Source organism: Anomalospiza imberbis, chromosome 9, assembly GCF_031753505.1.
Source record: "Anomalospiza imberbis isolate Cuckoo-Finch-1a 21T00152 chromosome 9, ASM3175350v1, whole genome shotgun sequence".
In the NCBI taxonomy this organism is placed as follows: domain Eukaryota; kingdom Metazoa; phylum Chordata; class Aves; order Passeriformes; family Viduidae; genus Anomalospiza; species Anomalospiza imberbis.
The window spans coordinates 3,455,505-3,478,625 of record NC_089689.1 but is presented as its reverse complement, the minus strand read 5'-3'; the positions used below and the strand labels follow the sequence as shown (position 1 = coordinate 3,478,625).

At 44.1% G+C, this 23,121-nt stretch overlaps 1 protein-coding gene across 1 annotated transcript in view; it reads right to left on the bottom strand.

Moving 5' to 3' along the window:
- Positions 1-23,121, bottom strand: part of ACBD6 (acyl-CoA binding domain containing 6) — an 80,695-nt gene extending 57,574 nt beyond the window's left edge. The window contains exons 1-3 of the mRNA XM_068199391.1: positions 22,892-23,121; positions 16,488-16,552; positions 15,889-15,985 (exon numbers count right to left, since the gene is read on the bottom strand). Coding sequence (XP_068055492.1) covers positions 15,889-15,985; positions 16,488-16,552; positions 22,892-23,089 — 360 coding nt within the window. The 5' untranslated portion in view covers positions 23,090-23,121. The remainder of the gene's footprint in view (positions 1-15,888; positions 15,986-16,487; positions 16,553-22,891) is intronic.

Here is a 23,121-nt window from a genome sequence, read left to right as displayed (position 1 = left end):
GTCCAAGTAGCTTTTATCTCATCTCTTTCACAGAGAAATAGGTAATTCAATATTCAATTTATGAATGTTGAAGCAAGCTTATTCCATCACAGTCCTTGATATGTAGAACAAGTTTATGAGGAAGGTCCAGGAAAATATTCTGTTTTCTCAGTATTTAGCCATGAAAACAAAGACAAGGCTCCACCATTCATCCTCACTGGGCTTTCAAAGGGGAATGTGTCCAAGCTTCCCAAAAAAGTTAACTCTGCTGCAGCACAGACACAAACTGGTTTCTTTCAAGGCAGACACAAACTGGTTTCTTTCCAGCTGCCTTTGACAACCTGCCTATCCATGAGCTCATTGCCCACTTCCAAAATCCTTGCAGCCCAGCCTGCCAGAACTCCCATGCAATATCTGAGCACGATGTTCCAAACTTGGTGACACAAAAAGTGGAGCAAGAAGCAGCAGTTCCCTCCAAATCACGTCACAGCTACTGACAGCACTGACAACAACTGGTGTTTTTATTTCTTGTTCGTCCTGAAGGGATCAGTAACACACAGCTGCCCTCTTCCTTCTTAAATAATTTGAATTTTTTACAGCAAAAGAGAGCTTTTAGGGCTACTTATATGCAGGTTTAAACTCATGAGTTTAAAGTCACATTCCCCCGCAAACCACAATGAAATTAAAAACTGACACTGCAAATTTCCTGTCTCCTCCGTTAAAAAGGCACTAATAATTAACTATGTGGCTCTCAATTAAGCCAGCTCCATTTCTTTCACTGCTGGCAGCACTGTCCAGAAGCACTGCAGATGCACATGCAACTAATAATAGTTAAGGAATAGCAAGATCCAGTGCTTCCATAATTTGGAACCTGAACCCAAGGGAGATGACAACAGTAGCATCCACAGTTAGGCCATGTAGGAGAGGAGCTGTAGGAATGGCAAAATTGCTGTGGACTCGATAGGGACATTGCTCCATGCCAGCTAAAAACTGTGGGAATTAAGAGGAATTTGTGACAGCACATGAGGACACCTTGGAGGATTGCACTTGTGTGCCAAAGCACAGGCAGTGGCGTATAAGAAACAGGGGAAAATATGATAGAGAAGTGCCTTAAACAGTGAAATAGACTTGACCACTGATTCTTTGTGGCTGGTGTACAATTAAGGCTGATGTCAAAGTCACTGCTCCTGTGACAGTTAACTTTGGTGGGTGGTTCTGGGCTTAGTGGAGTTCCCTGTGCCAGTCCCTGAGCCCATCTGGAGTCAGGGGGGTTGAAGATGTCTCTTCAGGAGTACATTTGCTGCATACTGAAGCCCAGATTTGCCGCTCCTGAAGAGACATCTTCAACCCCCCTGACTCCAGATGGGCTCAGGGACTGGCACAGGGAACTCCACTAAGCCCAGAACTACTCTTCTCAAATGTCACCAGGAATGCCAGGAGAAAAGCCACACTCCTCCAGGAACAGACAGTGGAGCATCCCTGTCCCAGCCTCAGTGCACTGGGTTTGTCAATAACAGCCCAGCTTGATCCAAGGGACAATGGCATCCCGGCTGGCTGTCACTGGCAATGCTGCTCCAGGCAGCCTCAAAGCCTGACAACCACTTTCAGAACAAAATGGAAATACAGGGACTAATATTTGCTAACATCATTAATTCTTTTTTTCTTCTCCACTCCCCCTTCTTCCTTTATCCACCATGTCAAGATGTATACTTTTAAATTGTTGTCAGCCATAAAACAGACGTCGTGTCCCAGTTCAGAGGTTAACATATAATGACAGACACATTAAAAACCCTGTCCAATGCCTCACTGAAAATTTCAGCTCCATCTTCTCTTCAACAAGACAGTGGCTCAAACTCACTTATAAGCTTTAACGACATTAAAGCCTAATCATGATTGAAAAATAAAGGAGAAAGAGAAGATGGTTTTATCATACTAAGCATTATGGAAATGCAAAACAATTAGAGACAAACATTTTCTTTGCAAGGGTTTTGTCACAAAACTCTCCCATGATTGCAATAATGATCCATTTTTCCTTTGGCATTTTTGGGGAGTGGGATGAAAATTATCATTTAAGAGGAGGAGCAGTAGTTTCCTGATGGGGGTTGGTTTGGTGGATCACTCTCTTGCCCTATCCCTGAAGACAGGACAGAGATGGATTGTTTTTCATTTCCATACCCAAGGTTTGTTCCAATCTACACAAAAAAAGGCTACAACAGATTTAACAAGATGGCAAATTCATGGGTCCTCCCAATGACCCACTTCAAGCTCGAGAGCCAGAAGTAGCTATAGATATGCAAATTAACTCACTCTCAGTGATTAGCTGGGATGGAATGGGACACAGCTACTTACATGCAGGGCAAGGGACTCCTAATTCTGACAGAAGGAAGGTACAGAGAAGTCCTACAGAAATACTACAAAACAGCAGGAAAGCACACGTTTCAGTAAAGCCTAATGAAAGACCATAATTTCGAGTTAACAGAAAAGCTAGATCCCAGGCATAGTTAAATGTAGGGCATCCCAGTTTTATCCAGAGAAATATGGGAACTTTACTCTGCCTGGCTGGCTTTGCATGCCCAGACACCCAGCAAACACAGCAATAGCTATTTGACAAGGCACGTGGTCGTGTTGGACTGCACATCTATCATCCCCCCAGTTCCCACACATCTCACTCTGGCTTTTCTCCATACCCAAAATCTTTAAATAACTTCTCATAAATACATATTTAAGAAGAAGAGAAAGCCATCAGAAAAAAAGGTTCATCTCTTCAAAATACTTATCTTCAAAGTTACCCTGGCTAATGCCTTAAAATGGTCAAGACTGAGGTTTTTCAGCTTCATGCACCATGGAAACAGAAAAGTGAGACAACTTAAACGAGAGTGATGCATCAGGATCTCATACCTGAGCCACCACACCACATGGAAGAAGTCTGCTTTAGTTATTGTATTCTTTTCCTCTTCCTCCAAGCTTGATACAGCTTGAACCAGAGCTGCAGCTGTGTCCAGCTTTATGGGATGCAGACAAGGAATACTCCTAACAAAACTACTCCAGCCAAAGCTCCTCAAGCATTTCTGCAGCAGCAAATGCGTAGTGCAGATTCCAATCTGCATTTGTGCTGCACAACTCACCTTTCTCCAGCTCACCTGTTCCTCCAGTGCAGGTGTCAGCCTGGCACATTCCCTGGCCTTCCTGCATGGCCAGGCACAGAACCCAGCCCTGGGGACAGGGACACATCACCTTGCTCTGTACCTGTCTGCAAGGTGCACACACAGCAGCACTCTCCTTGGCAGGAATGTAGCAGCCTTCAGCAGCCACCAAAGAAAGAAGCCACCAAAATCTGTCATGGCCTTTCAAAGCGCTGCAGGGCTTAGAAGTGCAACCAAGGGTCCTGAGCCACCAAGCCTGGAAGAGCTGCAATTGCTGGATGCTCACACAGGTCAGCTTGGCACGGGTAGGAGAAACCCTGGCCCACGTCCCAGCTCCCCAAACTACACCTGGGAGGTGTAGCAACTCCAGTCTGCTGTTAGGGCAGGACAGGTGACGTGCTGGAGCCCTGTCAGGCTCACAGGAAGGTACAAGTAAATCCCTGATATGTGCTGATTGAATTGTAATTAAGCTGGTATAGTGTCAGGTGAGAAATTTGACAGAAGACACTTCAGACCCAAGAGCAGACCTGCTCTGCTGGCCACCATGTTCCCTTAATGTTCTGGATTAACATTTCTCTATTTCAGGAGTGACGATTATTGGGGAGACAACAAGAAAATGCAAACTCTCCTAAAGTTTCAGACACTGGCCCCCCTCCTCTCCCTGTGTGCCACGGCCTGGCCATCCCCCTGGGAAGGGAACTTGGGCAGAGACTAATTGTATTTGACAGCAGCAATTACACACAAGGCTGGAGATTAGAAGCTCGTTAATTGTGTGTGCCATAATTGCTGCCGTCTTTTCCTTCGCTAGTTAAGGCCAGTGCCAGGGGAGCCAAGGGGAGGAGGGTGCTCTCCACCCCAAACGCAGGTGGTCCGAAGATGAGAGCCCTGGGCTGGGGAGGAGATGTCCCTTGTCCCCGGAACAATGCGGGAGGCTCCCGACCCCGAACAAAGCGGGAGGCTCCTCCGGCAGCGCGGCTAATGAGGCGTGAAATGAGGACAAACAATGTTCTCTTCCAAAGGTATTTTCCACCTGTATCCTTCTGACTTTACAGCTCGGTTGAACTTCACGCTACCTGCAGGAAATATTAACCCTTTGGAGGTGATGCTACCACAGGAAATCTATCTTTAACCACTTATAAAATTGGGCGTTGTTTGACATTGTTTAAATTAATCAAATGCTTCCTTCCTGACTAAGATAGGAGCTCAGCATTTCTCACTCTCTTTACTGACCAGTGTAAGGCAGTAACACCCAAACAAGATACAAATCCCTCCTGGCTGAGCACAGCCTCTGCAAAGCCACCTTTCACAAGAGGCTGCCGTAGCCTCCACACCAGCCCCATTGACGACTGCCATAAACAGACTATTTTAATATTCCTGCTCAACAATCCCTCTTGGCTCCCAGCAGCAGCTCGGCCCCAGCGTGCACATGACTCAGCACCTGGAGCCTTTTCAAGAGCCCACTGAGGATCTGAACAATCTGAGCAAACTGCCCGTGAAAAATGCCAGCACTCTGCAGGATAACGTGGGGTTGAGTGGTTTTTTACTTTTTTTTTTTAATATTGAAGTTAATACTCCAATCATTAAATATGTAGTTAATAATATTTAAATATTTAGTTAATATTCCAATAATGTCTATGTAAAGTTTTCCAGTTCTTTTAAGTCTCATCACAGAATTTCCCTTTAAAAAACACAATTTAAGACAGGGAGAATATTTTCCAGATTACAGTCAAAAAATAAAAACTGACATACTATAAGTAATGTCATAATTAAACAGTGCTGTGATCTAAAGCAAAGCTTTGCAGATTACTCATTTAACTATAATGACTTAATTAATAACTGCATCATAATCACGGTTGGAAATTAGTAGTAAAGACAGTCAAGAGGAAGGGAAATAAATGTAAAATGTGTAACATAATTTTGAGCAAGTCTTATGCTTACTAGGAGCTGTGATTTCATGACTCACTGTGCACATTTTAGCATACGCGTGGAAGGAAATACTACATTCAAAAAAAGCCCTAAAGCAGTGGCTTCCCACAGTTTTTGGTTTGTGGAGCACTTTTTTAAAAATGAAAAGCAGACACGGAGGTGGCAAGCACAAGACCACCAGCAGGCTCCTTTCCTCACATTCTTTTCATGGACTCTGCCAAAACTTGTGTATTCCCAGTGCCTGCAGCCCAAAGGGTGAAGTGAGTGGTGGTGGTTGGACCCTGCCGGCATGAATGAAACCAGGTCAGTCCTGGAGCAATCAATCCCATCACCTCTACGAAAATCCATGAATGTCCAAGCAGAGGGGACCAAACTACAGACACTAACACAGCCTGTACTGCAATTGTTGGGGGGCTTTTGTCAATCTCATACAAGATATTTATAGAGATTTACACAGACGTTTGTAGGAGCAAGAAATATATTCTGAGCCAAGCTGGGAATACTGAACAACTCCATGGCTTGGGATGAAACAGGTACTCTGAAGCCTGAAAACTGAAGGCAACCCTAACTTCTGGTAAATAAAGGACATCCTCTGCTTTCTGGAGTGACACTGGGCCAGACATCACTGCAGAGGCCAACGTCCCCACTGGCAAAAGGCTCTGAGGCTGCTAGACCAGTGCCATGGACATTTGTTTCCCACAGCACATCTCGGTTGTGAAGGCAGAGGGTGGATTTATGAGGTCTGCAGGCACAGAAATGGCAGAATGAAGAGATCTTCACTGGTCCCAAGCAGGAACAAGGAGATTTCCAAATGTACAGTGCAACCCTTGGCAGGGTCAGCCAGAGGGATGCAGGATCCGGAAGCAGCTGCCCGTGGAGCAGCCCTTAGTGCTGAGCACTGAGGCTGTGCCTGAGCCCTTCCCTGACTTTGTCTTGGTTAGTTCAGCTCAAAGTACCTATAGGATGCTCCAGAGATGCTTGAGGAGAGTCACCTTTCCTTAGAATAGGAGTAATTTGGTACAACAGTGTCCAAGTATCCAAGCAGGAGACAACAGCTGCCCTTTTAAAGGAAAACTTTTTCCAATCTAAGAAACAAATAGTATTTACATGACATTAACCAATCTGTTAGTTAGCATCCATACAAAATCTTAATCTCCAATAATTACTCTCAATACTTCCTTGATATTTCCTGTAAAGAGCAAGCTAAACATAGCCACTTAACCTTTTTCTAATTCAAAAACCAGTATTTTCATAAAGAAACAGCTTACTTATGCTATAGCTTATGTTGTACACAAAACAATTACAGGTGGTTTCTCCTACCCAAGAGCATATGCTATTTTTAGTTAACACACTCTTTCTTGTAAACCAGCCTTTGCCCTGCCATGTGAAGCAGCAGGGTACACAGACCCTTCCTGTGCTTGAATACTTTCAAGTAAATGTCTACAGCTCCACACCTAAACATCAATATATTACATACTCCACAGTAAGATCAACCTGCAATTTCTACCCAAGTTCCTGATTTTTTTAACAGCCTCTGACGCAGCAAGCTGAGTCTTGCAACAGCTTCGATTACTTGGAAAAATCAGATTTTTTTGTGATTAGAGGTTGAGTCCTTCCCAATTTAAAGCAGTCAAGCTGCCTGCCCAGCCTGGTGGGTTGCTGGCCAAAATAGGAGCAGGAATTTCAGGAGCAGAGCAAGCAAGAGAGCAGCAGAGCAAGTCAAAGCCCCCCTCTGGAATGTCCACCAAGTGCCATAAGCAGAGGAGTCAGTCCTGCTCCTCCCACCTTCACTCACCACCTCACTTGGCTATCCCAAAAACCAGGATTGTCCACGTTTCTGAGCACTCCGGGGAAACTTTGGGATCCACGGGTGTCAGGAAGGCTCTCTCCTGCTCAGGAAGTGACCTGGGCAGCAGGAATCATCACAGAACCACAGAATGGTTTGGGTAGGAAAGCACCTTAAAGGTCACCTAGTTCCAACCCCAGCTAAAACTGGGCAGAGAGAGAGCAGATCTTGCCCTCCTGGTCCTCCTCATCTCACCTTGCAATTTCCTATTTATTTTTCCTCCCCTTCCAAACCTCCTGTTCCACCAGAGGCTCTGCTCTCTGCCCCAAGCTCCTGAACTGCCCATTGCAGCTTCCTGCTTGGTTCAACACCTCTCCTCTGCCAGCCCATCCTGCAGCTTTCCCAGCCCCCAGTTTTGTCATGTCAGCACTACCAAAAGCATCGTGCACGGATTTGTTTTAGCCAGAGGCGTTTTCATGATAGAAATTAACCTCACAGGAAAGTTTTGATGGCTGGCGGAGTCACTTCTCATGTCACAACACTGCTCTTTCCTGCTTCCAGCCTCACACAGCTACTTCACAAAAATGAAATTTTCAATGCTTTCATCACTCACATTTTTGTGGCTGAGGAGCAGCAGCATTGCTGCTAAAATCTGCAACAAATGAAAACTGCACTTGGCATTCACACACCTTCCCTGCCTTGCCAGAAACTGCCAGCTCAAGGCAGAAATTACAGAGGGCACCTCTGATTGCATCTCAGTCATTTCAGCTTCTAGTCTGAAATTTTAACAAATTCAACCTTGTCATCTCAGTTTAAGCCAAGATCCCTGGAAATATCAGTATTTAACCATTTTCTCTCAACTCAGCCACAGAAGCAACAACCTTTAGCAGAGGATCTGCAGCAGCTGACCTCTGATCTGGTGATCAGGTCCCTGACACTGAGATGCTTTCTCAGCTAGGAGAGCAATTGCTCAAGTGAAGTTTTAAGATCCCAGAGCTCAGCTGCATCCCGTGCTTCCAATCCCACAGCCATGGGCTCACAGAAGAACCAGGTGCTGTGGGACTGCAGGCACACAGCAGAACCTGTTACTGCTGGACAACAATTACAGGGATAACAAAAAAAGTAACAAATTCCCTGCTGCACAGAAAGTTACACAGTAAAGTGTTTTGTCTCACTGTTACATCTTGTCATCACTGTATGCCACTAGTTTGAGATTATATATACACATTTACTTGCTCTTTTTTTTTTTTTTTTTTCAATTGCCTCTGGTGTATCTGGCTAGCATGCAGTGTCTTCATCCACCTGCAAGCCAGGAATCATGATGCTGGGATGCCACACGCATCATTTTGCTGCAGCAGCACACTCAGCAAGGCAGAGCTACGCCTCTAATTATTCTTTTTTTCTGAATACATCCCAAATAGTATATTCTGTAATATTTCTGTAATCAGTGCAAGATGGTGAAAATTAATTCTGTGATGTATTCAAAAGAAAAGTATTTTAATATTAATATTTAACCAAAATCACTAATGGTGACCCCCTCAATTTCTTGGTTGGAATTCTCAAAACCCACTAGCAAGAGAATATGTTATGCTACTCACAGCATGCTAACAGCAGAGTGCATCAACACTGCTGGATCTGAGCTGGAAAAATGAGGACTAGCATCTCTACAAGCCAAAGTTAGCCCTTGGAGGGATGGTAAGATGGCATATTTAACATACAGTATATTTTCAGCAAGAACAGGCAGCTTAAAAGGAGGCAGAGAGACGAGGCATAAACTTTGCCATGATAATGCTCTCCTTTGAAGCTTAGGGGCATAGAAATGTGGGCAACCTCTGTACAGGATTCCAGTGCAGCCTTCAATCCACGACTGCATTGCTGGTTTGCCTCCTAAACTTCAGCCTCTCTGAAATACAGACTTGCAGCTTGGCACTGTTGTATTTCAATCAATCGCTTGGTCGAGGATCAAAATGTCATAAATAAAAGGAGCCGAGACCATAAATTTCTGCAGAGATGTAAAATCAAAGAGAACAATCCAACACACACTCCCAGGGGGTAGGAGGCTGACACATATTCCAGCTGTTTATATTTCTAGTAGGAGATCCTTGTTCATTTTAACTTCTTCACTTCTGCACAGCTTGCCAGAGCCACAATTCCAAACAACAGTGTGGGTCTGGCATTTTGTTTTGTGCTCTACAGTAAAAGGCTGCAGGAGATAAAAAAACCCTGTGATTCATCAAACTTGTCCACAAGCAAAATCTCAGCCCGACCAGCACAGCACCCCAATGCCTGGCAGGTGAGTCACTTGCAAAGAAGGGACAGAAAGGCAGCAAATTACCTATGGACAGCTTCGTTTGTGAGTAGGATCTGTATCAGGGACTTAAAGCATCAGCACACACTCCTCATGAGAAGATGCAGCAAAACAACACTACCTACCTTTATTGTGGAAGAATGGGGAAATTTAGTTCGTGTTTGTAGCGTGGTATTTTCGTTTCTGACACAACAGGAGCTACAAAACATCCCATTGCTAATAAGAAAAAATGGTTCTGAAAGCACGCTCCAAAAGCAAAGCACTTAAAGTCTAATTTTGCAGATAACAAAGTGCCTTTTTTCCAACTTGGATAAAATAAGGTGTGAGACCTCTAGTCTCACAAGTAGGAGTGAAGTGTACACAAACTGCAAGGTTTTGTGAGCCATGCGTGGTAAATAACTGCATCCTTCACTAACTCTACTTGCATGCTAGAGACTGTCCCTCATACATCTGGCAAAAGGCAGCATGACAGAAGAATGCCTCTGTGTGTTAACATCTAAACCTTCTCAGGATAAAAAAACCCTCAAAAACTATTACATACCCCAATTAAAAAAAAAAAACAAAAACAAAAAACAACAACTCAGCAGTTTGTCCAAAACCAGAGTATACTGTAGTCTTACACGCCCGAAAGCCAGAAGCCTGGGGTGGATCAATTTTCTGGTTTTAATTCGAATTTCTAGTGCTTAATTTTCTGCTAAAAGAATAATAATTAAAAAAAAAAATACAGGCCTCATGATTTCGATTTGTTCTGTTTTGATTTCAAAGGGGAAGGGCTTGATTAGAGTTTACAAATTGTTTCAGAGATAGGCTTCTTCCAATGTGGTCACCACTGAAATAAGAGCTTTCAAAAAAATGTACAGCAAACAGTGATCTTTGTTTTCCATATTTTGTTAGAAATTATTGTTATTGTTATCAACAACATTTGGCTAAAAAAAAAAACAAACAAAAAGTCAGATATGAAATTCCCTACGGATCAAGTGCCACAGCAGGATCCATACAAAGAAATGTGCAGAGCAAAGCCCCTGCAGCACTGTTCCACAGCTCCTCTTCCCAGTGTGCTGCATTAGCACAGGACAGCAAGCTTTAGGGAGCACAGCCATAATTTGATTAGTGCCCACTTTATACGATGCAATTAAATGGCTTTTATACTACAAAAGAAATAAAGTCGTTATTTTTCAAAGTTTTTGACCTCGCAGCACAGCAAGCCATAAATGGAGATATTTCCCCAAACAAAGCAGGTATGTGAGCTCACTGCTGCTGGTGACAGGCAGAGGAAGACCCAAACAGGTCCCTTCCCTTCCTGCTCTTCCCATCCCCCTGGTAATCCTGTCCACACCACTCTGCTGCTCTTTCCCAAGAGCTGGCTGCTGGGCCAGATTATCAAGGGAGACATCTGTTTGACTGATAGACAAAACAGGAAAACACAATGGGTGCACTCATTTTGTTTACACACAAGAGTTTTTCTAATGCATTTCTTAATTTCCAGAAGAAATTCTGCTGGCCTGCAGAACTAACCAAGAAATCCACAGATTTCAGCCTGAAACTGCATTTTCCAGCCACCAATCTAATTCTTAGAAGTTGACCAGACATAAAACCTGTAAGCTGCAAAAGATCAAAGCTTCTTGTTGCAGATATCAACAGGGCAGACTTGAGCAATGAATCGAAATTCAAGTTTTGATTTCCAAATTTTTTTAACGTCATTGGAAACAGAGTTTGTATTTGAGTCATTACAGAAATTTTTCAATTCTCTTGGAGATCCTACACTACAGAGATTTTAAGCTGCCTTGAAGAGCTTACTTAAATACAAGAGGCTCATTAATTTAAATCAATTATTAAAATAATTCAGTTAACACCTGGTGCAACCTGCCAAAAGCACACAGAGACCTCAGCTCTTCTGCAAATCTGGGAATTGTTGCTCCTACTTTTCACTGTACCCCTGAACTGCAAATTCTCTTTCTCACATTTAAGTTTCAACTTGCTTATTGCATATAAATGTGACAGAGAAAGGTTATTTCACCAGAAGGGATGGAGCCCAGCCCTGGGCACAGGGTACCTGGCCACCCAACTTATCAAATATTGCCCCCTGCAGTACTTTCTGCAAAAACACCCAATGGATAAATCCATTTGTTTTATTCCCAAAGGTTTTCCAGCATACTGGACTGCTCCGAGCCTGCAGCAATTGTGCATTTGCTATTTTATTCACTCTGAAGTTTGTTTCTGTTTTCATGAACCTTTTTGTCCCCCAAGGGTCCTCTCCTGGCATGACCTGCTGCTCCCACACCAACCCAGCATAGATTTTACTCCCATTCACTATTTGGGTCAGACTACAGAGAATTAAATCCTCCCCTACTCAGATAAGGCACAGAATAGTACTTAAAAAAACCACAGGCAACTTTCTCCCCTGCAAACATCAGAAGTTGGACTTCACACCTTTAAGAGCCTAAAAAGATGTTTGGTGAGTATCTATTTTCTTTGAAGTGGAGCTCTCTTTCCCTCAGAGAGAAGTCTCTGCTCTTCAGATTCCTGATCTCCAACTTTCCTCATGACACAGCAGAAATTTTACTAACTGCATTACTGGTGAAGCCGAGTCGAACAAGTTAAAATGCCAACTTCTTAAACTTTGATATTTAAATAGAAAATCTTTAAGTCCTCCTGTGAGTTTCAGCCCTCAAAGCAAATAGGAAGAGGCGTGTAAGCTTTTGGGAAAGGATGCCACTGAAGTTAGTAGTGACAAGCTGTTCAGATTTGAACTGGTAAATACGCAATATACGAAATAGGAAAAGGAAATATTTCGAACCAAGCGATGCCAAAATTGCAATCAGCAAATGGAAGGCTAAATGTGCTGAGCAAACCTGGATGCTTTTTTTATTATTTATTTTTATTGTTTGAGCTGTGCCATATAACCATCTCGTTACAAGAACGGATCAATAACATCTCCGGCCACCCCGCTGCAGTGTCCTGTCACACCTCCACCCACGGCCCCTGCGACAGGATTTCGGTGGAAGGGACGTGTTCAAGGCTGCTAAGAAAGGAAGTGCTGGCCTGCTTCTGCTCCTTTGGGTTTGAAAAACTTGAAGCCAGTGGAGATTTGTGATATCCAATACACAAGAGAGATGAGAATCTGGGAATGTGTGGGGGACTGCAAACAGCCACTACGACTCTCAAAAGCTGCAAGTACTGAAGTGCCCAATTACGCAGCGATGTACATGAGAACAAAGTGACTGCATGAAGGTGACACCCATCTTCTGAAGGTGACATTCCCCAAATCCCTGACCCACTGCTGAGGCTGCAGGACAGCACCAGGGCAGTGGGAAGGCAGAGCCAGAGGGACACACACGCGGCGGCTGGCAGAGAGGACGGGTGAGTGTCACCACTGTGCTCACACCAGCCAAAGCCACCAAAAGCAATTGTCATTTGCTGCCAGTAAAGCAGGAAGAGGACAGGTGAACATAGGAGAAGAGAGCAGTGGGGACACATCTTCCTTTGTACAGGACCCGAAGCAGTGGGAGGTGCTGACGGCATGAAATGTTTCTGTTTCAGGCTGGAGAATGCAAAAGAATGGCTTCATAAATTATTCTGTGTTCTGGAGGAAGAGTGAATAGACTTGAAGGACAGGTGATGTCTCTGAAATATGCAAATAGAGCTGAGCTGGTCCAAGCAATTACCTTTCCACTGCCTGGAACTTCAGACTGAAAGGAATGACTCACAAGAAACAAAAGATGTGCTAAAAGGTAGAAGATGAGAAGGAAGACTGCATCAAGAAGAGAATGGAGACAGCATGGAAAAGAATATTCCTGACCTACTAACAGCTGCTCTTGGGAAAAGGAACAAAACAACCACAACACATAGTAAGACCATGCCACACAGAAGGGCTGAATTGCAGAACATCCTGAAAGGCAATTGTTATTACTGGTTCTAGACCAACACAGCCATGAAATTCCAGCGGCTTCATGGATGGAAAGACAATGGACCTCACCTCAAATATCCTCGAGGTTACCTGTTAATTTTAAAGATTTTCCAGCAAATAAAATTGCTGAAAGTAAGTGCAGTATGATCATTTTTTCCCAGGTTTTAGAGAAAGCTCTCTGAAAGAGAATATTAGGCAGGACTATGAGACAACCTGCAGGCAGCAAGGGTGTAAGAGAAACGAAACCACACTGGAAATAGCCAAGCAGATACAGTCAAAAAAGGCACACAAACTCCAGAGAGCAGAGAACAGCTATGCTGCTGCCTCTCCACATTCGGCTGTCTCCTGATGAAGCGTGGGCACTCCAAAGTCAGGGCAGGAGTAGGAAGCAGCAGGTGAGATCTGGACTGCTGTTAGAGTTCTCACTGCATCTGGACACAAATTCAGGGCAGACCTACTGCATCAGAACCCTTTTACTTCAGAGTTTTTTTTCCATCCAAAACAAAGATAATATATTAAAGCAGGTAAATCTAATGCTGCAAGTGTACTAATGAAGAAACTTCAATATGAAAGAATGAATCAATGGAGAAACAAGACAAAGGAATGAAGAAGTAGATCTGTTTGGACTGCAGAAGAAATACTACATTTAGTTTCATTCTATTCATTAACAAAAACACTGACAGCCTGAATGCTGCAGAACAGCAGTAAACCTGCTGAGGAAAAAATGAACCTATGAAAAAAATAAGCAGTTTTAAGCTTAAAATTTTACTGAAGGATGAAGATAATAAAGCCCTTTTGCAAATATATGAAACAGGAGACTCAGGAGGATTTAAAATAACACAAAAGAACAACTTTAATGGATGAGATGAACGCTTGAAGTAAAAGTAATTTGGGAACACTGAGAAAGTTTTAAATAGCAAAATTCATGAGGATGCACAACAAGAAATTGAACACTTTTGTACTGTAATTACAATTTATGATTCATAATGATATGAAAGCCAAACTTTCCAAATTTGTAATGTGCACTTTATACCGCTTTTAAACCAAACATTTGGAGTATTTAATTCAGAATCTATGGAAAGTAAGAAAAATCTGAAGGAACCCAGCAGATGAGCATGTAAAGGAGACAGAATGACAGTGATGAAGCACCTTGTAATGTACCCACAGCTCTTTTCTATAAATCCAATTTGAAATTTGAAGACTAAAGTAGCTATTTTATCTCCATCCCCTGACACATGCATCTCCATCATTTTAAAGAACAGAGCTCCCTCTCGTGGCTCCAGAACGTGGATTTGGGGGGGAGAAGGAAAAACAGGAGAGCAGCACGAGATGCACCAGAGAGGATTCCTGAGAGCATTTTGCTGCTATAAAAGTGGAATTAAAAGGATGATAAAATAAGAAGGACAGGTGAATTCTTGTGAAGAAAGCAAAACTACCTTTATTTCAATGCTGACTTTTAAATTACATTTTCTGCTTAAGGTAACCTCATACCTTAGGGGAAGAGGGGAGGAACAGTGCTGCCAAACTTTCTGTATTTGCTGTATAGGTTCTTTAAAATATTTGTTTTGTAAAAACTTATTACACCTCTTACCTGGCTGACAGTTTTGTAATCTGAAGCTCACAGCTCTGACAGTAAGTATTTTTCTGAGGCAAGGAAGTGAAGGGAATACCCAAAAAGCTAAACCTGGCACCACGCTGAACAATTTGTTCAGGAAAGCACTGAGTATTTAGTTTGATTTTTTTAAATTTTTAAATTAATATTCATGTGTTTCACTTGACACTTACTTCATTCAGGGTTATACATAGATTTTTACAAATTACTTTATTTCTGTATGAGAATTTTAGCCTAGACAAGAATTTACCCAGCAAGAAGCCAACTTTGTTTACTGTACAGCACATAAAACTATTTTCTCCAAGGGCATTAAAAAGGATTTTTTTATAAATAACAACCTTTCTTTGCTGCAAAATCACGATGAATGGCATGGAACGTGAACTAGTGAAGAGAAAAAAAAAATTAACCTTAAATCTCAAGAACAGCATCAGAAGATAACTCAAAATCAAATTCTTGGTTCACAGGATTGTGCCCACACAAGATTTTGCTTCCAAAGCACAGGAGCATAGAAGAACAAATTTCCTACCATAAGAAGAAATTACCATGCTTTCAGCATTTTACTATTAGTGAAATATGTCCACTCTATTTCCAAAGGCTATACTTTTTCTAAAGAGTAATCCTCTTTAAAAATCATATAAAAGTGAGTCTATAAACAGGAGATATCCTTAAGGATTCAGTCAAGTAATAAACCTGGTAGATGAAAGACAAATTAATTAAAATGACAGTACAGTATCCCTATAACACACAGATACAGACTTGTTATGTTGGAGTACCTAATCATAATCAGATTTGGTAATTTGCTGCATGGAAACAAAAAGGAAACATTTTTAGAATTGATCATTCAGTTCATGTCACTTTCATGGAGATTGCTTTCTATTGATCAACATTTAAAGAGTAGTTGAAAAGAGAAGGATGAGAAAAGGATAAAATGTATCTTTACATGCTAAATACAGCATGAACCAATAAGAGCAAAATAAATTAGATCACTACAGCCAAACCAACCCTGTGCATGCGCTGGCTGTAATGAAGATCATTATGAATGAAAGAGATGGTTCTTCATGCTTCAGTCACAACAAAAGGAGAGTTTAAGAAACGAATTTAGACTTTAATCTGCTCAAAATGAAGTTTGCCATGCAGCAATTAAAGCCTGTGAGAAGCTGAACCATTGTCAGCTTCACAAAGACAAATGCTGGTTGGTTTTCCTAATGGTATTTCCAGGTTTCCTACCTGTGGATTCCAACTGGGGTCGAGTTTTTTCACTGCAGCGATGTACTCCTGCATAGCTTGGTGAGGGCTGGTATCTCCCAGGGCTTTCCAAGCCTCCCTAGGAGCAACAGCAAAACATCAGTGAGCCCCTCAGAGACAGCACAAGGTGTTTTTATAGTGACATCAGTGGAACAGAGCAAGCAGATTAATCACAATCCTTTCAGGGCATGCAAAGCCATCTTTCATTCCGCTTGAAATGGTCAACTTTTCTCTGAGGCCATGAATGGCCACTGTCAGTGCAGCTCTGCTGTGAAAGGATCTTTCAGGGGATCCTGATCCAGGCTGGAACACAGTTGGTGTTCACAGAGCTGCAGCTATTTTCACATTTTTGCTGTATTGCATGCCAGTTCTGGATGAAGGCAGTAAATAAAGGATTCTGGTATTTCACATCTGTATCAGGCATAGCAAACATTTCCTTGTTAAAAAAAGGCTTTTAAAGCCATTTCAGTGGCAACACTCCGAGCTGACATCCCCTAGGTCCATAATTTGTCAACAGATGAGACAAGATGGGACAAAAAGTAGAGCCAGAATTGCTAGGAATGACAAGGATTTCCTCTTACCATTTCTGCTTTCCTTCAAAATCAAAGAAGCTTGGCTTGGGGGTGTTACAGGTTCCAAGTTTCACCTAAAGAAAAGAAATTTCCTTCTGTCAGAACAAAACAAAGGGGACTTGCGCAAGGAAAATTCTGTGTTCTGATGGTTTCAGGGTAACTGTGTCATAAGGCCAGAAAAAAGGGTTTTTTGGGAAAAAACTTCATCAACCCCTTCTCACCCCTGCTTTAGCACCCCTGCATCCCTGGGTTTTCTTTGCATGATGCACGGGAAGTAATTTTGTTGTGCAGCTCATTTCTTTTGCATGCATTACCCACAGGGATAACCAGCGAGTGATTTCTCACTAATGTTATGTTTATTACCCAGCCAAATGCCTCATCCTCCACCAGGATAAAGAAAAATTCTGTTGATTAGGGTTTCCACAGAGAAGATTGCTGAAATTCACCTGCTTCCGCACGAAGCTCGAGTAAACAGATTTGCTTAATTATTTTCAAGGTCCTCTGGAAGGCAAGGGGACAAACCTGGAGCAAAGAAATGCCAGGCAGCTCCTGAATTTGCTCCGAGGCACCTGGCTGCAGGAAGCACTGCATGAGAGACAAGTCAAGACCTGAGTGCCAGAGATGAGCCAATCTGTCAGAAGCAAGGCAGAAATGAAAATGTGTGTGGGGGGTGAAATTAAAAAACACAAGGAAGAAAGGGAACGAGCCAGAACCCAGGGATAGATCTATGGAAAGAAGTGTCATAGCCAGTGTGAAATGAACTTGGTGCCAGTGGGACTCAGGCAGTTTTCCATGTGTAAAATTTTTAAACACAGGATGATGGGTGAAAGGCTAGAAGTCAGAGCTGAGCCAGAGCAGCAGCTCCTGGGAAGCAGTAACCACAGCAAGTCCCCCTAAGGCAGGGCACAGCACAGATGGGGACCCCAGGGAGGGGACACACAGGTACAAAAGCTTCTGGGGAAATGTTTTGTTAGCCAAACAAAACCAAACTGCATCCAGCAAATGTTTTATGAAATATGCTCAAGTGTTCAGGCAGGTGAAGTGCTTAAATCAACGAACAATTCTTCACCTTAACAGGGTGGGGATTTTATGCTGAGGATGGAAGCATTAATCAGGCTTTAAAGAGAGCATGCCCATGCTGAGAGATATTTATTAGTTACACTATGTTTTCATTTAAAGTGTTAGAGGATATGAGTGACTGTAACTGAAATTAATTTTCTGTACATCTGACTGTATCCCAGTGAGCAATTCATCCAAATTAGAACATCTTAGCTGGCCTTTAAAACAACATATTGCATTTCAGGGAGAAATAGGAGAATAGGCTAGCAACAGTTAAGTTGTATAAATCAGTCACAATTCATGTAGTCTAAATGTTTTTTTCTATGCTCTGAGGTGGATTGGACCACTTGTTTTAAAAAGCAAAACAAACTAGGGAATAAAATGTAAATTCATTATCTGTATGGAAAATGCCTGCTTGGCAATTCTTTAGTTCAACAGCCAACCTGCAGAAATTGGCCAAGATAGATAAAAAAAAAAAAATCTGTTTTAATATTAATTTTCCACTGCCATCATCAAAACACGACAGCAGTTTCCTCTCTGGAGATTTGGCACTCAAAGGCCGTTCTAGCATTGGGGAAGACTGTTAGTAACATTGATAGTAATACAAATCAAGGATTAGTAGTTAAATTTCATCCATCAAGAGGGGAAAAAAATGCACTTGTGCCCTGCTTGCTATTTTAAGGTACATTAAAAAGGCCTGCAGTGGTTTTGTTGGAAAGAATAGAACACAAAATTTTGGCTCCTGTCTTTTTGCCGCAAGACTCACAATGCAGGAGAATCCAACAGGGAATTTAACATAAAAGGGGATCTGAGCCTGACAGCTGAGGAAGGGGAGTTAAACATGCCAATACTGACAAAAAAGACAAAATCTTGTGCAGGACTCTGTCCTTCTGCTACTTCCCTAGAGGACCTCAAAAGCTGTTTTACTCCACAGCCAGCATGAAGCCAAGAGCCTGTATTAGTATTTTAAATTAAGACTTTCTCATTCTGTGTCCAGAAAATAATTATTGAAGGTCTCTAGGGTGCTGACTGGTCACTTGATGCTCAGCTCTCCTCACTTACAGTTCATCAGCTGCATTAAAAGAACACGACAGGCAGAATGCATTAAAAACTTCCTGGTATTGCTTCTGCATGCAGAGTTGCCTGCAGGCTTCATTCTCCTGAGTGGCACAAACATGACCCGAGCAGCCCCAAACAGGCAGTGTCTGCAGCCATCTCCATCTGTGGCCAAAATAAATTTGGAAACCTTGGATGAGGCCTTCACCTGAGAGCTGAAGGTCAATGACATTTAGAAGAGGGAGAGATGCTCAGAGATGTGTTAATGCTGTTCACCATCCCCATACACCTTCAGCTGCTGCTCCACACTGTGAGAAACCTTGAGATTCTCCTCACACCTTACTCCACAACTGGTTCTCCCTTCCTGGTGGTGGTTAAATGGCTCTTTGCTAATTTTTCTGCCAATACAGCGAGGTGTTCCAGCCAGATATTCCTACCTGATTGTAAATCTTGTAAGGTGACTTGCATTTGCAGCCTCCCTGCGGAGCAATGACAGGAACAGAACCTCCATGGACAGCAGGACTGTACACAAGCCAAGTAAGCTAAATTGCTTTTTCAAGACAGCAATTCCTGCCTGTTCCTGTCCACAGCTCTGTCCCATCCCACGGGAAAGCCCTGACTGAAAAGGGGATGTAAGGAAGGACAAGCAAACACCAACCACAGAAGGGGGGGTCATGATGACCAAGGGACTGCATGTCTCAGAGGGACAGAGAGTGACACTGGTAACAACCAAGTCAGTGCCATGGCATGGCTCCATGCAACAGGGAGCTGCAGGCAGAAACTCCTGTGTTCAGGGCAGGCTTGTGGCATCATATCCCACAATACTTGGAAGACATCATGCAAAATTGTTATTGTATCCTTGAGCCCGCACTCGAGACAGTACAGGCGCCGTTTTGCCATCAGCAGGGGATTTCCAGCTTGCCAGCACCTCTCCACATTCACATTGACACATCCTCCTTCTGGCAGGGCAGTTTTCCCAGTCCAGTAATTTCCAGCAAGTTCTGGATCCCCTTTCCTATCTAAATCACCACTGCTACACTGATCTCCATTACTGCACCTTCTGAACCTCAGATTTTTACGTCCTCCACATGATGGGCAAGCACTCCCTTCACCACTACAGACACAAGGCCCAGACTAGTGATTTGTCCAAAGCCACACAGAAAGTAGTGGAAGGGAAGAAAAACCAGTCCCAGTCCTGAGCCGTATGGACTAGTCTGTTCCTCCTGTGGTGGGCCAGAGTCATAAACTCAGCAACATCTTCTAAAAACCTCACTGGAGATGACAACTAAGCAATTCCCTTATTTTCAGGTCTCTGACACATAAACAAAATCAGAGAGAAAAGTAATAAAATCCTGAAATGGCCTCCAATAAAAGGTAATAAAATTCCAAGAAAACGCCTATATACCCAAACAGTTTGAAATAAATTACATACAGTATTTTAACAGAGAGCTCTGCTGTTACTGTCACCTCTTTTATGACGGTGCTGTATCTTAAATCAAAGCCTTTAGTGACACAAAACACTAAACTGGGAAAAGACAAGGATGCCAAATCAAGGACAGTGGACAGATCTGAGTCAGCACCTTTTGTGTGCCAGCAATTCCACCATGGTAATATATTAGCAGCTCATTATGCATCCTGATATGGCTGCTGTAATTAAACACAGAAAACTTGCATTCAACGCCCTCGTTTTGATTTAAAGCACAAAATGCAGCAAAACTTAAAGTTAGCAGGGCATAAACCTGCAGTGGCTGTGCTAGCAAACCTCTCCCATCTCCAGTGCCAGCCCTGCACTGCCAGGCACTCTGTAACAGGGAGGGCACCTTTCCCAGCTGGGAAGGCACAGAAATCCAGGAGCCAAGCACAGCCTGAAACCAAGGAGCACAAAAGCACTTGCTGGTTGGTCGGGGACAAAGGAGTGCCCTGTTCTCAGTGGAAAGCAAGTGGAAATGTGTGCTGACAAAGTATTAATTGTCAGCTTTTCCTGACTTGTACCAAAACTCTTGTGAAACAGCTTCTTGATTTTTGCATTTTTAAAATTAAATTCCTTATTGGCCTTACAGAGCTAACACCAGGAAACCCACTGTAGTCTGTGGACAATCATGAGCTGACAAGCAAGCAATCCCTTCTCATTCCCACCCAGGATAGTCACAAAGCATTTAAAACAGAACACAAAATAAAGATTTTATTTACAACAAGCATCCTGAGAATACAGACAAATAATTATAGAAAAGACACCTTTTTCCTCTCATCCTGGGTATTGTAAAATTCTCCTCCTATTTTTTTTTCCTACCCTCCTTTTTCTCACAAGGGAAAGAGAAACCTGCCGTCCTGTTTAAGCACTAAGCACAGTCTGAAAACAAAACCTCACGTGACCAGCCTGCTTTCAACATAATTACTGGTTCACAAACCACAGCCTGGGAGCTGCCAGCTTAGAGGATAATTAAATATTGCACTAACAAATTGAGAGCGCTTTTACATGGCAGTAGTAGGACACAGGTAATCCATATATGGACAATCTGCACACCCAATTTTGTTCATCCAAATGAGTGGGATTCAGTTCTCAAGCTGAGGCAGCACCTCTTGCCACACATTTGAGCCACAGAATCACAGAATGGTTTGGGTTGAAAGATCACCTAGTTCCAACCACCTGGCATGGACAGGGACACCTTGCACCACAGCAGGTTGCTTAGAGCTCCATCCAGCCTAAATTTATAGTTTTATTCTTTCATATTCTGGGTGTAACAACACTTACAGTTTTGTGTTTCTCCAAGTTAAGCGATCATTACAGTCTTTTGCAACTGGCCTTTGTTTGGTTTGTTTTATGTGTCTTCTCCCGCTGGAGCAGGAAGAAGCTACATTGTGTATTTCCAACAGGATGCACCCCTGAGCTTGCTCAGTTCACACAGACTGAAGGGGAAATGGGGGTTGTGTTCAAGGCTACCACCAGAACCAACCAGCTCAGCCGTGGCGCTGTTCCTCCACACCAATTTCAGCCACCGTGGACTCTGCCAAAGCCAAACCAATGCCACAGAATCATTAATGGAGGAAAAGACCTCCAGGATCATTCAGCCCAACCTTTGGCCAAACACCACCATTCCCACTAAATCACGTGGCAAAGTGCTGTTTCTGCTTGGTTTTTCAACATTTCCAGGGATGGTCATTCCACCACTTCCCTGGGCAGCCCATTCCAGTGCCCACTAGCCCATTCTTTGCCCACTCTTTCAGGCAAGAAGTTTTTCCTAATATCCAACCTGGACCTCTGCTGGCAGACCTTGAGTCTGGTTGCTGTTGTTCAAAGGATGCAGTGTTAGGGCCACCCGCACTGAGCGAGGAACCACCAGGGCGATGGATTTACAGAATCATTTGGTTTGGAAAAGACCTCTGAGATCACCGAGTCCAACCTTAGACCGACCACCACCTTGACAACCACACCACGGTGCCAAGGGCCACGCCCAGTGATTTCTTCAACACCTCCAAGAACAGTGACTCCATCACCTCCCCGGGCAGCCCCTTCCAACACCTGGCCACCTTTCCAGTGAGGAACTTTTCCTGATGTCCAGCCTGAACTGCACCTGGGCCAGCTTAAGGCCCTTTCCTTTTGTCCTGTCACAAGTTACTCGGGAGCAGAACCCGACCGTCACCTGGCCACGACCTCCTCTCAGGTGGTTGTAGAAAGCAACAAAGTTCCCCCGGAGCCTCCTTTACTACAGACCAAACCTCTCCAGCTGCTCTTCACCTTCCCCAGCTCTGTTTCCTTCTCTGGACACGCTCCACCACCTCAGTGTCCTTCCTGAATCGAGGAGTCCTAAACTGAACCCAGAATTTGAGATGCAGCTTCACCCCTGCCCACTGCAGGGGGTCGCTGGCTGCGCTGGTCCTGCTGGAACCGAACATTTCTATTCTCGGTGTTATTTATCACGGGTCACACTGCGGCTGATACATCCCTCGGCCTTCTCGGGCTCATGTTCAGCTGCTGTCGGCCAGCATCGCCAGCTCCTTTCCCGCTGGGACACTTCCCAACCACTTTCCCCCCGAATTTCGGGGGTCCGTCCCACCGGACTCCATCCACCTCCACCGCAGGTGCAGCCGGCGCTGTCCCGGAGGGAGACACCCCCGCTCCCGCCATCACCCCGGGACGCAACTTTCCTCCTTGGCACTGCTGCCACATTTTGGGCCGCAGCCCCGCAGCCCCGCGGCCCCGGCAGAGCCCCAGCCCCGGGCACCGCTCCGGTCTGGCCCCGCAGCCCGGCCCGCCCGCCCCGGGGCCTCGCTCAGCCCGCGGGCCGGTCCCGCCTCACCTGCTTGTAGCGGGCGTACAGATAGAGCAGCTGCTCCTTGCTGGCGGCGGGCAGCAGCGAGGGGAGCCGCTCGGCCGCCTGCTCGAAGAGCGCGGGCAGGTCCCGGTCCGGCAGCGCCGCGCCCGTGGCCGCCGCCTCGGAGCCCGAGCTGAGCTCGCCGCCGCTCCCGCCCGCCGCCGACAGCGGGGGCGACGCCATGGCGGCCCGCGCCCGCCCCGGTCCGCCCGACA